This window comes from Monodelphis domestica, chromosome 2 (assembly GCF_027887165.1).
Source record: "Monodelphis domestica isolate mMonDom1 chromosome 2, mMonDom1.pri, whole genome shotgun sequence".
In the NCBI taxonomy this organism is placed as follows: Eukaryota; Metazoa; Chordata; class Mammalia; order Didelphimorphia; family Didelphidae; genus Monodelphis; species Monodelphis domestica.
The window spans coordinates 14,565,470-14,582,127 of NC_077228.1; the positions used below are offsets into that span (position 1 = coordinate 14,565,470).

A 16,658-nucleotide genomic window follows, 5' to 3' on the forward strand; every position below is an offset into this window, starting at 1 on the left:
GAATTATAGACATCTCTTAAACTCTAAACTGTTATATGATTCCCTGCACATTTTAAGTTACTATTCTTTCAGTCCTTTTTTTCTTGTAAGGACATTGGGCGATATGTTTTTTCTTTCTATGAAAACTCACGATGTTTTGCACCATTCACTCCACAGGAATCTCCTTTATGTATATCCCCAGAGCCTCAATTTTGCAAATCGCCAAGGTTCTGCCAGAAACATTACTGTAAAAGTCCAGTTTATGTATGGAGAGGACCCAAGCAATGCCATGCCTGTAAGTAAAGTTGTTTCTTTTTCCTTCCTTCCTCTCCTATTTTGCTGGTCTTTTGTTTTCTCTCATTGATTATGAGCCAGAAAACTGAAACCTGACATTATCTGTTAAAAAAATGTCTAACTATAGAACTTTTTGTGTGCCTATAAATGTGTATATTTCCAAACCAGGTTAAATATTCATTCATTCAGCAAATATTTATTGACTGGTCTACGTGCTACAGGAGAAGTAGCAATGACCAAGATAGATGGGGTCTAAGGAGTTTATAATATATTTGGGAGTGCAGATAGATCTGCATGAGTCCATGAGGGGCCCACCTGTGGCTCTGGGAATGCCCTTGAATGGTAAACAGAGAGAAGGACTTTTGGCTGGGGAGATCAGGAAGGACTTGGTCTCCATTGGCTTTATAGAATTGGTGGGAGGGCATTTCCCACCCGAGCAGAGGAAAGGCAGAAGCTAAGTGAGGAGCATGTCTAGGAAGGGCAAATTCTACTGGCCTGAACTCTGGAAGGTTCTATGGAGGCAATAGAAGAATAGATGAGGCTGTACATGGCCACTTCCTTAAAGCAGAGCTAGCCAGAAATGCTGTCCCACCTTCCCCTGGGGTCCTCATTCTCAGATCTGGAATGGCCCCATGTGGGCCCTGCTGTAGAGTGAATCCTTGTTTGAGTGCCTGTCAGACCACAGAGCCTCTGAGGCCATCACACCTGAAATTCTGTGATTCCGGACTCCATGACCGCTGAGAGCCTATGACTCCGGGTGCCCTATCGGAGCTCACTCAAGGAGGAATGCTTGTATCCATGGGGGAGGGGTGCTAGAACCAGCCATCATTTTCAGTGTGAGCATTTCCCTCTCAGAAACAGGCAAATGCTGTCTGTCAGGACTGGATCTCTTGTTCTGTTGGTTGTCAAGACTTTAGGAAATGATATTACAGAAGAAACTTAAATCTATGTGGTGCTCGCTCCTGCATATGCGCACACACGCATGTATTTGTGTGTGTTTACAATATAGAGAGTTTGTTTCTTTGTTTTTTTTTGAGAGCTGGTTGTTGGACTATTCTATTGGCAGTGCCTGTCCTCTTGACCAGGAGCAGGAACCAGAGAGATGGTACTTTGGCATTATGGAGGAAATTCACTCAAGGAGGCCTGACCAGAGGAACTAGGCCTAGCTCACAGGCTATCAACACTGGTTGCTGATCAGTATTGAGAACCTGGAAGAGGAGCAGTGGGGAAGGAGGCCTGAATTCAGAGAGTCTTCTCATCTGGAGAAGGAGGAATCCCATGGACATCTGTAGGGGGAGGATTGTCAGCAAAATGATTTTTCAGAAATCAGGCTTTAGTTGAGCTGATGTTTAGACGGCCTTTTCCAGCTCAATACAAATGTCCATTGTTGCCATCACGGAAACATGAGTCGTGGTTGCCCAGGACCCCTTTCTGTTATATTTAGGTTTAAATTTCAAAAGGGGATAAAAACAAGGAAAAAATGATTTACATTGAATCTTAGAAGAATGGAGCCAAGATAGCAGCTTAATAGCAGCCAAAGCCTGAACTGCTCAGAGAATTCTTCCAAAGAAGCCTTAAAGTAGTGCTTCAAAACAACAGAAGTCACAGAACCACAAAGGAGGTGGAATGAGGGAGCTCTCCTGCAGAAAACAACTTGGAAAAGTAGATAGTCAATTTTCATGGGATGGGGGGGGGAACTGGAAGTAAAACTCCTCTGTGCATAGAGGAGTATGGACCAACCATCCCTCCTGCCCCCCAAACTGCACCAGGTCCTGAGCCTGGGCATAGGTCAGCTTTGGAATCTCAGGAGCCCATTTTAACAACAAAGCACCCTGCCCTCACCTCTTGAAGGCCTAAGCCCTGTAACAGTCCACAGTAAGACCCCAAAGTCCTTAGAGTTTGACCCTTTCAAGCCTGCAGTGAAGCTCCTATCCCTAGGACAAAATAGCTCACAGTGCTCTGAGTCCTACAAGCCATCGGCAGAGGAGACAGAATCAGAAGTTTTCAGAACTCCCAGCCATAGGCAAAAAAAGGCTGGGAAAATGAGCACACAGCAAAAGAAACACCTTAACTGTAGAAAATTTCTTTGAAGACAGAAGAGCAAGGCACAGAATCAGTAAGGAATAGTGAGAGCAAAGCAATCTCATACAAAACTTCAAAGAAAAATGGAAATTGGTCTCAGTCACTGGAGAAATTCAAAAAGAAATTTAAAATTCATATAAGAGAGATGGAAGAAAATGGGGAAGAGAAATGAAAGTAATGCAAAAAAGAAAATAACAGCTTGCAAAGCAAAATTGACTGGAAAAAGAGGCACAAAAATCCAATAAAGAAAAGAGTTCCATGAAAAGTAGAATGGACCATGTGGAAAAGGAGGATCAAAAGATCATGGGAGAAAATCATTCTTTAAAAATTAGAATTGACCAAATAAAAGTTAATGACTTTATGAGACATCAAGAAACAAAACAAAATCAAAAAATGAAAAAAATAGAAGAAAATATAAAATATCTCATTGAAAAAACATCTGATCTGGAAAATAGATCTAGGAGAAACCATTGAAGAATTATTGAACTATCTAAAAGTTATGATTTTTAAAAAGCCTAGACTTGATATTACAAGAAATTATCCAAGAAAACTGCCATGATATTCTTGAACAAGAGAATAAATTAGAATTGGAAAGAATTCATAGATCACCATCTGCAATAAATCCCCAAATGATAACTCCCAGGAATGCCATAGCCAAGTTCAAGAACTCCTATGTCAAGGAGAAAATACTTCAAGCATCCAGAAAGAAACAATTCAGATATCGTGGAACTCTAGTCATGACTACACAGGATCTGGCATCTTCTACATTGAAGGAATGGAAGGCTTGGAATATTGGTTTATATATTACACAAACCCAGGGAACTGGTTTATAACCAAGAATCTCCTATGCATCAAAACTGACTATATCCTTTAAGGAGAAAAGATGGTCATTTAATAAAATAGTAGATTTCTAAGCATTCCTGAATAAACAACCATACCTAAACAGAAAATATGATATCCAAATACAAAATTCAGGAGAAGCATAAAGAGGTAAATAAAAAAGAGAAAAATTTTAAGGGACTTATTCAGGTTGGATTTTTTATATTCCTACATGGAAAGATAATAATTGTAACTCTTAAAATGTTTTATCATTATCATAGTTGTTGGAAGAAGTATACATAGATAGAGAGTGTGGTAGTAAATTGTTTAGGATGATATGCAAAAAAAATCAAGGGGTGAAAAAAAGGATTGCACTAAGAAATGGGAATAGAGAAGTAAGATGAGATAAATTATATCACATAAAGAGGAGCAGGTGAAAAAAATCTTAGAGAAATGTTCTGTTTTGGAATCTTCTGTGATTCCCTGTTTTTCCTACACCCTGTTCATGCTCAGTACTTCTTGTTCCCAACTTCAAATGTTGATCTGTCTTTTCCCGTGGGCCAGGCCCAGCCACACTGAGTGGCCTGTGGCAGATCTGTTGGGCCCTTACTGTTTACTGGCAGCCACCCCAGTTCTGAGTGATGCTCCCCCTGCTTCAGGCCTAGAGACTCCCGAATGATTGTCCTGACTCCTCCCCTTGAGCCCCTACTCCGCTCCCTCACTTCTTCTTTCCCCACTCCAGCTTCTCCTTGCCTCCCAGCACTTCCTCTGCTGTGGGACACCTGCCCAGCTCTCCCTCACCCCTCCACACTGTTCCTTGAGGCTGCCTCTCCCCATGTCGTTGTCCTCCTCAGGATCCCCAGACTGTTTGCTCTTTGGCTCTGGCCTTGCTCTCTCCTCCCCATCCAGGGGCTTCCTGGGAGTGTCTCCTGGAACTCTGCTCCCTCTACATCCTCTGTGGATGTGCCCACTCTACAAGTGATCTTCTCCCTGGAAGGGGCTCTCTCTGTGCCTCGCCTCGTTTCTCTGAAGATCTAGTCACATGGAGTGGACCGGCGGAGGCCAGCCTTTGAACGCAATTCCCCCATCGGCAATTATTGTCATTTTCTCCATCCCAGTCCCCTCGGAGTGAGGCTCTGCTCTTCTCCCTCTCTGGTCGGGTCAGTCCCCATGGGCTCATGCCAGGGGTTGGCAGCAAACATTTATTAAGTGCCAACTGTGTGCCAGGCATGAGCAAGTGCTGGGGGTACAAAAGCCAGTCCCCACCTACAAGGAGCTCCCGATCTACCGGGGGAGACAGCGGGCAAACAGTTCTCTACAGAATCCCTAGAAAATAGTGAAGAGGGCTGGGGAAGGCTTCCTGTAGGAGGTGGGATTTTAATGAGCCTTAAAGAAGGCCAGGGAGGGCAGCAGTAGGGACAGAGGTGCCAGAGCCTCTGTTCCAGTCCTGGAGGAGCCACAGGATGCGGGTCTGGTCTGGGGAAGAGTGAGGACATGAGCATCCCTGGATGGGAAAACGCATGCCAGGGAGGGAGGTGGGAGAAGCCTGCCACCGGGAAGGTGTCATTTCCTAACTGCCAAGAGGTGAGAGGGAGCCACTGGGGTTCAGAGAGGAGGAAAGAGGTGGGATGGAGGGGGAAGGGGCTCTTCTGGGGAGTCTGCAGAGGTGACGGCCACAGACCGTGGCATCCTCCGGGCACCTGCCAAAGGGAGGCTCCTAGAATAGAAATCTGGTGACATCACTGCCCAAAAATCCCTGGGGCCTTCCTTTATCTCTAGGCCAGAACCCCGAAATCCTCGGCCTGATCCCTAAAGCCCCCCTGACTTTCCTTCTCATTCTTTCCCTTACGGGGGCAGAGCTGGGCCTGGAGTCGGGGATCCCTGTGGCCCTGAGCAGGTCATTTCTCCTCTGCCTACGAAGTGGGAATAGCAGGGTCGACACCCACCCAGCCCCATGCCCAGCGCCCGGCAGGCACTTCTAAATGCCTCTCCCTGGCTCCCTCCCTTCCCGAGGCCAGCGGCTCCTCGTCTCCTCCTGGCCTCCCTCCGGTGCCCCCGGGCCCAGGGCCTTCCTCTGCTCCTGCCTCGACGGTGACTCGCTATCGCTTTGGCTTTTCAGTGGCAGCCTCCCAGTTTCGTGTGGAAGCCATCTTCAATGCTGGCTTTTTAACTGCCGCTTCCACCTTCTCTGCCTCCTCGAGAGGCCGAGCGCTTTACTATAGCTCCTACGTGTGAAACCGCGCGCGGCGGATTTCCACATCCACCAAGGAGAGGGCGCCATGGCGTGGCTCCTTCTCTGGACCTCCGCGGCTGCTCCCCCGAAGGCCTCGGCCTCAGCTCGATCCGGCCATGGCTGGGGCAGGCCGCGCCGCCCTCGCTGTCCTGCTCCCGCAGGCTTCGCTTCGTGCAGGCCCCTCTGGGCAGCTCTGAAGTCCCCCTCCGGATTGGGGAGGTGGACCTGGGCGGGCCCTCTCGAGGCTCTGCCTGGGTTTCCTGGCTGGTGCTTTCCCTGCTCATCTCTTGGGGCCGTCCCTCCCTGGCCCCGGCCTTGCCCTCTATATCTGCCTCTCCCCCACGCCGGGCAGACGCGCGTGTGCGTGCCTGCTTCAGAGGCTCTTTCGTGGCTCTTCTGTGGCCAGAAGCTGCTTTTAACCGGACGGCTGTCCGGCCCGTCTCCCCTCCGCCCGAGCCGACGCTCGAAGCGGGCGCTGGACGGGCGCCTGTCGGCAGGGCTCGGGACTCGGGCCTGTGCTGACGGGGCCCGTGGAAGGCCTGTCACAGGGAGCTTGTTTCGGTGCCCGTCTGTCCCGGGGACACGGACAGTCAGCGTGTGGCTGGACAAGCATAAGGAGAGGCGCCTCCCGAGGGAGCTGCCGTCGCCTGCGCTTTCCGACCGATGCGTCCTCCACGTCCGAGGGAGGAGCGTGAGAGCTGTCCGTGGGCTGCAGTTTACAGCAGCGTAATCATGTCCAATTCGTGTTCGTGTTTTGGGAGGTCATATCATCTTCATGCCAGTGAAAACATACAGAAGGCCCGAGTATGAGTTCCACGTTCTGGAGCTTCTTCCCCTTCTCAGTGGCGTGGCTGTCCCCTGTCCTGGCTCAGTTTCCTCATCGTGCCAGCCCAGCCTGCCTCCAGAGGCTCTCGTGGTCCTTCGAGGGGCTCTGTGGTGTCGCCATGAGCAGGTCCGACCAGGAGGCAGGCGGTGGGGCGGCCAAGGGCCTGCGGGTGCCTCTGGCGTGGCCGCTTTCCCCTCTGGAGCTTTGGGCAAGTCTTCTGGCCTCTCCTCTGGGCCCCTGTCAGGGCAGAGGCCAGGCTGGATGCCAGCGGAGGGCCCGGGGGCTCTTCCATTGCCTTTCCCAAACTGGGCGATTCGTTGTCACGACTTTCAGGTGGCAAGTGGTCGTCAGCCCATGGCTCCAGGTGAGATTTCTGCCTTGCGATGCAGGGATCCTCCGGCTGATCCCTGGCCCGCGAGGCCTGGGCTAAGTTAGCCACGGACGATCCATGGACACGAGGAGGCCCGGATGGCGGGCTGGCACTCGTGGGCTGCCCTACAGGAAGCTCCCTGGTGGAAGTCCCCTCAATTCTCTCTTAGCTCTTCCCCAGAAGGTACCAGGAGGATCCTTGGCGTTTTGCATTTGAACAAACGGAGGTTCCAAGGGCCCAGGGCCTCACTGCCAGGAAGGGGCAGGTACGAGGCCTTGAACCAGCTTCTGGAGTCGGAAGGGACCTTCAGGGTCGTCCGGCCTGATCCCTTCATTTAAGAGTCAGGAAACGGAGGCCCAGAGACACAGGGTGGTTGGAATGCTGCTTGTCTGGTGCAGAATCACAGACTTCCCCTGAGGGCCTGGTGCCTCCAAATGACAGAGGCTGGTCTCTGGCTCACCTTTCAGGGCTCTTTGTACCTCTTCCTTCCAGATGGCTGTGTGTGCCCCTTAGAAGGCAAAAGGTCTTCATTGGCTCCCGTTAAAAACTGGGGGGTCCTTTGTTCTCTTACCAGCTTGTGCACGTTTGACTCAAAACAACATCGTTCTTTGGCCTCCGTGACGCCACCACAATGGGGCCTGTTTGTCCTCAGATCAAATTGTGCGCTTGGGCACTTCATCGAGTCACAGCGTTTGAGAACCGGAAGGAACCCTCTCGTCAAACTTACGTGTCTACTTACCCAAAATGTCATTTACTTGCAGGATGAAGTTTAAAAGGAAGAAAAGAGAAAGTCGTTTCTTGCTTCCTATTAGAACAGGCCTTGAGAATTTGGGGTGACTATTTAAAGCGCCCCGAGGTTGGCCATGGAAGGAAGATGGGTTGGGTGAGCGGTCCGTGTGTCGGCCTCCCGCGCCTGAAGGTTCAGCTTTGTGATTACGCACTGTTATTCGTTCCAGGTGATCTTTGGCAAATCCAGCTGTTCAGAATTCTCCAAGGAAGCCTACACAGCGGTAGTGTATCACAACAGGTACCAAATTCAGATCTTTCTCCCCAAATACACCCCCCCAACATGACGAGTGAGCCTTGGTGTGTTTTCTGTGGTGTGCTCCACTCGGGGTGTCCTTCCTCGAGGTTCCCAGCCCTGGATTCGTGTTGTCCCACCTGGCAGTTTGGAATGTCCAGCTCTCGGGTGGCTGAGAATTGCTGGAAGAAGGAAGCTCCATCCTTCCCGGGGCTCTTCACACGGATGATGCCCGGTCGTGGCCGGACCTGGGCGCCTGGGAGCCCGGCTTTGACTCGTGTCTAGTTAGCCCTGAGCAGCGCAGGCAGTCCTCCGCCTCTCTGGCCTTTCTGTTCTGAGAGACAGTGGCGCCGCAGAGAGCCAGGGAGCCCTGGCTTGGAGATGGGACACGTCCCAACCCTTCCAGCTCCCACGTTCTCTGACAGCGCATCTTCCTGACTCCCCTCAGTGTGCTCAGCTTTTTCCTCGACGTCTCCTCCTCAGCGCCCAGCCCCTTCCTGTCTCCTGCCCCCCAGCCCTCTCCCACCCACCCCCGGCCTCACCAGCAGCCGCCCCCCAGGGAGGGTCCCCCCGACCCCGAGTTTTGAGCATCTCCCTTCCCCTTTGGCCCACGGAGCCGTTGGCCACCCTTCTCGAACGGGCCTCCTGGCCTGGGTGCTGCTGACGGGCCTGAGCCAGATTTCCTCCTTTCGGCTGTTCCTTTGATCTGCTTTCTGGGGTCGCATCTCCCTGCCCGCTGAAAATGGGCTGGACGGAGGCTTCTGCCCTCGTGCTCCCTCGGGGCCCCGCCTGGCAGCTGTCTCAATAGATGCCTTTTCGTGCCGCACTTGGCAGACAGTCGGGAAACATTTATGAAGCCCCTGCTGCGTACCCGGCACCTGACTGCGGCCAAGGATAGAAAGGGAAGGCAGCAGGCAGCCCACAGCTAGTGGGGGGAGCTCAGGACACGCAAGCAGCCGTGTATGAGCAAGCTGGATGCAGACTAAAGCGCGAGTCCCCAGCCAAAGGAAGGCGCTGGCAGGGAGGAGGAGCGAGGTTCCTTTGGTCCCCCACTACCCGGCCGAGATGCCGTCAGTGTCGCCATCTTTCAGAGGCGGACACGGACAAGATCTCCGAGGCAGGGCTTGGGCTGAACTCCCATCGCCTGTGCAGGCGGCGGCACTTTGCCCTCCGGACGCCCTCGCTCCCGTGCGGCCCCCTCGTCCCATCCTTCCTCCCTCCCCGCCCCGTTAGCCGACGTCGCCCTCTGTGGCTCTGGTGGCCGCCTCTTTCCCCTCCTGTCTGGCGCAGCCATGACCGTGGCCTCCTAAGCGCTGCCCCGAATAAAAGGCTTCTAACAACTCCCCTCCCCTTAGTAAAGGGCGGCCTCCTATTCCTTCCCTTAGAGGCATCCCGTGCTTAGCCAATGTGGACCATATCTTGGTTTTGTATTTATTTAAAATCGACATTGGAAGGACAGCTGGGTGGCTCCATGGATTGAGAGCCAGGTCCTGGGTTCGAGTGTGGCCTCAGACACTTCCTAGCTATGTGACCCTCATTGTCCAGCCCTGACCACTCTTCTGCCTGGAAACCCCAGGGCACGGTATTGATTCTGAGACAGAAGGAGGGGGTTTAAGAAACAACACCTTGGCTTTCCTGCCTCTCCCTGTTTGTTTAAACTGTTTCTTCGGCCTCCCTGGGCCGTCTCTACCATCAGAGTGCTGCCTTTGCTTGCAGGCCCATCTCCAAGACCGTGAATTCTTTTCTGACCTCCCCTAGCAAGAAATAGCCTTTCCTTCCCCAGACACCTATGACCGGTCTCAGTTACGGCCCTTGACCCATTCAGGGTTGCATCAGAATGACCCGTGGCTTGTCTTGGCTCTGAGGTTCTCAGGGAAAAGACCAGATGGAGGAGGGAGGACCCAAAGAGGCCCAGTGAGTCCTGGGAGGTTGGGACAGTAGCAGCCAGGGCAGAGACCGTTTTACAAGAGCGAGGACAGGCTTCAGCTACCCACGGCACTTTGGGGAAGCTTTTTTGTGGAACGAGAATGAGAAAGATGGAGGAGGGGCAAGGGCAGGGAGGGAGAGGTGGAATAAGCACGAGAGGAGATGATGGAACAGTCATGGAGGAGACGGATGTGAAGCCGGGAGCCCTGGGTGCCTTGGGAAGGCACAGCCAGCCAGCATCCTCCGAGGTAGCATGTGTCCTCGAGCTGAAGGAGCACCCCGAGACTTGTGTCCGTAAGATACGAGGGCTGCTAGGAAATGGGGGGCTAAAAAGGGAGAAAAAGGTCTGGAACCTTGTGGAGAACAGTGGAGGGAGGAACCAAGCCTGCCCAACAGAGAGAAGGATGCTCAGGGAAGGGCTACTTTCTGGTGCTCTGTCTGTTCCTGTCCTGCACAGTTTCCATTAGCTAGCGCGGGCTTAAAAAGGAAACCCTTGTTGAAACGAGTCGAGCGTGCCAGGCTGCCCCAGGGAGGACCTGGCCAGGGTTCAGTCCATTTCTTGAGCGTTTCCCAAGAATGCCCAGTGGCTTGGGAGCAGGAGTGGAGGGAGGAAGTGACGAGGGTTATTCAGAGTGGAGAGTACCAGTTTGGGCATGACGGAAGGTCTAAACGAGTGAGGATGCTGGGGATGGTGACTTGTTCAGTGGCATTGCTCCTCAGTTCAAGCTTTACATAGGGAAGCACCTGAAGCCAGGGGGCAGAGAGGGCAGATGGACAGGCATTCCTAGGAGGGAGCACAGCGGGGACTGGGCGACATCCTTGAGGGAAAGGGTGTAACGATGGTGGCAGACCCCGAAGTCTAAGTGTCGTGGAAGTCGGCGATGCTTTCTAAAACGTCTCACGTTGCTCCTCGTGGGCACAGTGAGAGTGACTGTGGGAGCTTGGTAGATTTAATTTGGTTTAAACTGGACGGGGATATCTATTGTTACTCTAGAACCCGTGGAAAGACTAAAGCATAAGACCAGTGTAGTTGTAGATTTATTTTCTTCTTACGGTTAACTGTAGAAGGAAGAATGGCTAAACCACAATCAAAGGAAACTTCCCACCAGGCCTTCAGACACTAAAGGACCTTTTATCTTTCACAAGAAAAATGATGGCCTGGTGAGTGTAAAACCCACTTCACCCAGTCAGCTTTGAGGAAAGGCAGCTGTTCCTCGTTCCAAAAGGACCCCTGAGGAATCGTTTTTGAAAGGTAGCGTTGGTTGTTTAACCTTTTGAAAGCGGAAACAATGGAGAAGGACAATTCGGGAGGAAGAGAACAACTTCTGGGCAGGTGTCTCCTTCTGCGGCCTTTGAGTGTGTTGAGATCAGCTCAGAAATAGAAAGAGCGTTAGGCTCAGCTAGGACTGTCTGCCACCGAACGCCCTCCTCGAGTCCTAGGCGCTGCCTTGGTGCCGGCCCCGACTTTTCATCGCAGCCTCTTTGCTTTCTGTCCAGATCGCCAGATTTCCATGAAGAAATCAAAGTGAAGCTTCCTGCCACCCTGACCGACCACCACCACCTGCTTTTTACCTTCTATCACGTTAGCTGTCAGCAGAAACAGAACACTCCGCTGGAGACTCCCGTGGGCTACACGGTAAGCCTCTGCTCAGGAGCTCCCGACCCGGAGACGGTCTCCGTTCGTAATTACGAAACGGCGCCGTTGCCGAGTGTCGACGTCATGGTTCTGCCAACGAGCGCTTTGAGGGAGAGGCTTCGTTGGGGAGCGTTTCTTGTAAGCGCGCCCTTGGGTCCCTCCTTCCGGAGGCCTGGGGGCTCAGACCTCCCTCGTGCCAGACGTGACGCCCTCCCACACAGGCTCTCGTAGAGCCCACGTCTGATGCCCTTTCCTCTTCTTTAAAGTGGATCCCCATGCTTCAGAACGGACGCTTGAAGACTGGTCAGTTTTGCTTGCCCGTCTCCCTGGAAAAGCCGCCCCAGGCCTATTCGGTGCTCTCTCCTGAGGTCAGTAGCTCTCACGGCGACATTCTAGAGCGGGTGACAAGGTAAAACCCACCGACAATAGGCACAACATTCCGCTTGGCCGCCTTGCGTAGAGGGGTCCCATCCCGAAACAAGACCGTTTTAGGCCGTGCCGGGCATGAGCTTTCCAGCCTTTCCGTGCCCTCTCAGGGAGTGCCCGTGGCCTCGGCCGCTGCAGGCGAGCTGTTCTGTGTCTGGCTGGGACGCCTCGGCTGGCACAGCCGTCGATGGGCAGCCCTTCCGGGGGCCGCTCGACCTGTCTCGAGCTGTTTCTGCTGAGGGGAAGGCCTGCAAGAGGCTGCTTTGGCCTGGCCTTGGCCTTCAGCGTCACTGGCAAGAGAGGAAAACTCAAACTAGAGGAAACGGTACTCGTTGGGAAGGCTTATTCGCCTTTAAAAATCGTTTCCTGCAGGGCTCCTCTCAGTTCGTTAGCGCCCGCGTCAGCTAAGAGTAGGCAGGGCCAAAGAGCCTGAGCTTGGGCTGTGACGCGCCCCTCTCCATCGGTAACGATCCCAAGCCGAAGTAGATGGTCGTGACTCCCTGCAGGCGCGAAATGACTGTCTACTCGGGGCTCCTTTCCACACTCTTTGTAGAGGGTGAATTTAGAGCATCCTTTTCATTCACTTTCTCTAAAAACATTTTTGAACCCTCGTCTTCATCTTAGAATCAGTATTATGTCACTACTGACGTGATTCTGAGGCAGAAGAGCAGTAGAACTAGGCACTGGGGGTTGACTTGCTCGGGTCCTGTAGCTAGGAAGTGTCCGAGTCTACATTCGAACCCAGGACCTCCTGTCTGAAGGCCTCGCGCTATTCAGGGAGCCGCCAGCGGGCCGCACTCTTCTTTAGTCCCGAGTTCTTTCTGCGTCTTTCATCAGAAGAGCACTCAGTAGAAAGCCCTGTTCGTGAATCCATTTGGCAGTTCCACAGAAGCTTGCAGACAGACCGCTTGCTGCTGCTTCCTCTCGCCTTGCCAGGCAAAGGCGGAGCCGAAGGCCCTGGCCCGGCTCCTTCCTGTCCCCTCAGAACGAGGCGTCCTCGGCCAGATGGCTGCCCGCTTCGGGGCTCGGACGCTTCCGAAGAAGGAAGGGGCTCGCTTAGCGAAGCGGCTTGAAGCCTTTATTTTGACCCCTTTGGTGGGGGGGCAGCGGTGAGAAAAGCCTTGTTGGCTGGCGTTTGAGGGAGGCCAGGAGGCCCGGGAGAGGGAGAGCTTGGGGTGGAGGCCCGGCTGGACGCTGGGCTTCCCCGAGCGTCACGGACGTCAGCGGGCGGCGAGACGCTGCCAGGGCCCCGAGCCCCGTTGGCTCGCCCCCAAAGGGAGGGGCTGACGGCGATGCTTCCCTCCTTCCAGGTGCCTCTCCCCGGAATGAAGTGGGTCGATAACCACAAGGGCGTCTTTAACGTGGAGGTGGTGGCCGTGTCCTCCATTCACACGCAGGTAAGAGGGCGCCGAGCCTGCGTCCACATCTGTGGCCGCACTCGGGAGGGTCCTGAGAGCAGGGCCCGGAGCGTAGCTCCACTGCTCAGCCGAGGGTTCTCCTTGCGCGCTTCTCATTGACACTGGGCGCGCACAAACCGTCACCCCCCGGCAGCTAAGGGGCTCAATCCCGGAGACCTGGGTTCCAATGTGGCCTCAGACCCTTCCCAGCTGGGCGACCCTGGGCGAGTCACTTGACCCCCATGGCCCAGCCTGACCACGCTTCTGCCTTGGAGCCCATACCGGTACTGCTTCCAACATGGAAGGTCAGGGTTTGTTTTGAATGATAACATAAAACAAAACCCCCCGATCAAGGGAGAGGGGAGCACATCCCAAAGGAAGAAGGCCATTCAGACAAGGGGTGGCTTGATGAAAAAGACATCCCAGTGGCCCATGCCCGATCTGAAAAGGGTGAGTCGCCGTCAGGGAAGACGTTAGAGCACTCCTTAGGAGGTAGTGGGCCCGGTTCTGGGCAGTAAGCATGTCCGTCGCGGGGGAACGCGTACGAAGTGTCTGGACGGAAGAGTCGGGCCGAGTTCCTCGGTGCCTCGTCCTGCCCCGGACAGCTGCCGCAGGCCCGAGCCTGCTCCACGGCTGCCTCCTGCTGAGGCGCCCGCGGCCCCGCCGCTGTCTCCTAGGACCCCTTCCTGGACAAGTTCTTCGCCCTGGTCAACGCGCTGGACGAGCACATGTTCCCCGTGCGCATCGGCGACATGAGGATCATGGAGAACAACCTGGAGAGCGAGCTCAAGAGCAGCATCTCCGCCCTGAGCTCGTCGCAGCTCGAGCCCGTGGTGCGCTTCCTCCACCTGCTGCTCGACAAGCTGATCCTGCTCGTCGTGCGCCCGCCGGTCATCGCCGGCCAGATAGGTGAGGCGCCCCGAGGGAGGCCCTCACTGGCTCTGTGGGGGGAGGCAGAAGCCATGGGAGGTGCCAGGCCGGGCCTCAGGCGCCAGCTGGGTGGCCCCGTTGGCCTCCGAGTCCTCGTCTGTAAGGGAGACGGAGAAGGAAACGCGCCTCTGCCCAGAAACCCCCGATGGGGTCACAAAGAGCCGGACGGGATATGGCGTCACGCCGTGCCGGGGCGACCGTACCAGACTTGGGCTCGGGGAGGTCTGAGTTCGAGGCCTGTCTCGGGCCGCCTCCTCTGTGAGAGGTGGCGAAGGGTAGCTCGTCCTCCCGGTAGCACAGGGCAGTGCTCGGTGAGGCCGGGGCGCCGGAGTCCTGTGGTGCCCCGATTCCGGGCTGACGCTCCCGGAGGGCGCCGGGCCTCTTCCCGGGGCGTGCGAGGCGCCTCCGTGCCCCAGGGCGACCCCCGCTTCCCTTCTTGTCTTCGAAGTGAACCTGGGCCAGGCGTCCTTCGAGGCCATGGCGTCCATCGTGAACCGGCTGCACCGGAGCCTGGAGGGCAGTCAGGACCAGCACGGCCGCAACAGCCTCCTGACCTCCTACATCTATTACGTGTTCCGGCTGCCCAACACGTACCCCAGCTCGCCCTCGCCAGGTACGTGGAGGCCGGGCCTCGGTTCTTCGTCCGGCAGAGCGCACAGCCTTACTCGGGTCCACTCAGACCGTTTGAATTTTGCATTGGCCTCTCGCCAAAGATGCTTTGATCGCAGGGGCAGCTGGGTGGCTCAGTGGATGGAGAGCCAGGCCCAGAGACGGGAGGTCCTGGGTTCCAATCTGGCCTCAGACCCTTCCCAGCTGGGCAAGTCCCTTGACCCTGGGCAAGTCACTTGACCCCCATGGCCCGGCCCTGACCACTCTTCTGCCTTGGAGCCAATACCCAGTATTGATTCCGAGAGGGAAGATGAGGATCAAAAAAGAAGGGAAAAGACACTTTGATTCGGGCCCAGAGCCAGCGTCCTCCCTGAGGGGCGGGGGACCTCCCCAGGGTCCGAGCCACCCACCCAGGGTGAGAATGGAGCCCCGGCGTGGGAGTGTGTCCCCTCCGCCCCCTCCCAGTGAAGGGAGGCGTCCGCGCCGTCAGCTGGGTCCGGGGGATCCAGGATCCTCTGCTCGGGTCCCCCGAGATCCCGGGGCTGAACGCGGTGCCCAAAGATGGGCAGCTTTTCGTTTTCCTTGAAATCTTGGGGAAAGGCAGAGCGTCTTTGCGGCAGGCCCTCGAGGAGGTCTCCTCCGCGGCCACAGGAGGCCGGGATGACCCCCGGGCCCCGTCGCGTCCGCTGACTTCTGGGGCTCTGCCGGAGCTGGGGGGCTCCGAGCCTCTCCCGGAGGTGCTGGCACGGGGGGGGGCCGGCGTTTCAGCGGGCCTTTCTGCTTGTTTCCATTTCTGCGATCCCGAAGGACCCGGAGGCCTGGGGGGGTCCGTGCACTACGCCACGATGGCTCGCTCGGCCGTGAGGCCCGCCAGCCTCCACCTGAACCGCTCGCGGAGCCTCAGCAACAGCAACCCGGACATCTCCGGGACGCCCACGTCTCCCGATGACGAGGTTCGCTCCATCATCGGCAGCAAGGTACGGCCGCGGCGGGGCCGGGCGGGCATTGGGGGGGGGACGTCCGGTCTTGGGCGGGGTTGTGGGGCGCTTCGGAGTGCAGAGAGCTAGCCGAGAGGGGGCGCGATGGAGGTTCTCCCGTTAACGGAGGCGCCCCCGTCAGACCCCGGTCTGGGAGAGACGCCGAAGCAGACCCACGTGGGTGCCGGCGGCCTGCGCAGTCCTGGGGGTTTAGCCCCACGTCCCATAGAGCGTGGCCTCTTCGGGCACCGTCCGTCCTTCGGCCAGGGCCGGGCGCAGGGGCTCAGGAGATGCTCCTGCGCTTAATAAATGTTTGTTGGATTGCATCGCCTCCGCCGGGCCTGCTTTCTCGGCGCGCCGGCTCGCTCTAGGGAGGTGCCAGGAGGGGAGGCTCCCTGCGGCCCCCCGCCTGCTGCTCTTCTGCCTCGGAATGGATTCTCAGGCAGCAGATCGGGGTTGGGGCCAGGCAAGCCTTCTTACCTGAAGGTCGGGCCGCAGGGAGCCCTCCCAGCTCTGGCCCCGTGTAAGAGGCCCCCCGTGGGAGACGGCGACACACATTCGTCCCGGCTCCTGGGAGAGCCCCCCACGGCAGGAGTCGCTTGTGCACCCCCCAGAGGGTCCGGGAAAGAGCCTGAGCCTTCGCGAGGCTGAGGCAGGGACTCCCGAGCCGCGTGAGTTCAGACGGGGCTCCCCCGGGGGCTCGGGAGGCCGCTCCTCGGACGCCTTTTGCCCGGGCCGAGGCCCTGTTTGGGCAGATTCTGGCTTAGTTCAGGAGCTCTTTAGCCACGAGAGGGCTGGCATCGGGCTCCCCCGAGGGAAACCCCTGCCCGGCCCATCGATGCTCCAGAAACACGTGGTGAGCGGAGGCGCCCCGGACGCCTCCTGGCTCCAGATTGAACCTTGACCTCACTGAGACAGGCTCCGGGGGAGCCCCCTAGCTGGCGTCTTTCCGAGGCGAGGCGCGGGCCTCGTGAGGGAGACGCGATGGAGGCCCAAAGGTGCTGCCAGGCCCTGGGCTCGCCGCTGGGGCTCTGCCTCCAGGCCTTCCCTCGGCAGTTTAGGGGACGTTTCCTAAACGTTCTGTTTTTAAAGAATCGGAACCAGAACCAGGAGTGGGGTAGCAGGAAAGGTCT

General features: G+C 56.0%; 1 protein-coding gene across 16 annotated transcripts in view; it reads left to right on the top strand.

Moving 5' to 3' along the window:
* DOCK7 (dedicator of cytokinesis 7) overlaps positions 1-16,658 on the top strand; it is a 132,518-nt gene that overhangs the window by 70,992 nt on the left and 44,868 nt on the right. For all 16 annotated transcript variants that reach the window (XM_056814110.1, XM_056814111.1, XM_056814112.1 and 13 more), the window contains exons 15-22: positions 157-274; positions 7,560-7,630; positions 11,048-11,186; positions 11,453-11,554; positions 12,923-13,009; positions 13,687-13,918; positions 14,388-14,552; positions 15,356-15,525. In XM_056814110.1, coding sequence (XP_056670088.1) covers positions 157-274; positions 7,560-7,630; positions 11,048-11,186; positions 11,453-11,554; positions 12,923-13,009; positions 13,687-13,918; positions 14,388-14,552; positions 15,356-15,525 — 1,084 coding nt within the window. The remainder of the gene's footprint in view (positions 1-156; positions 275-7,559; positions 7,631-11,047; positions 11,187-11,452; positions 11,555-12,922; positions 13,010-13,686; positions 13,919-14,387; positions 14,553-15,355; positions 15,526-16,658) is intronic.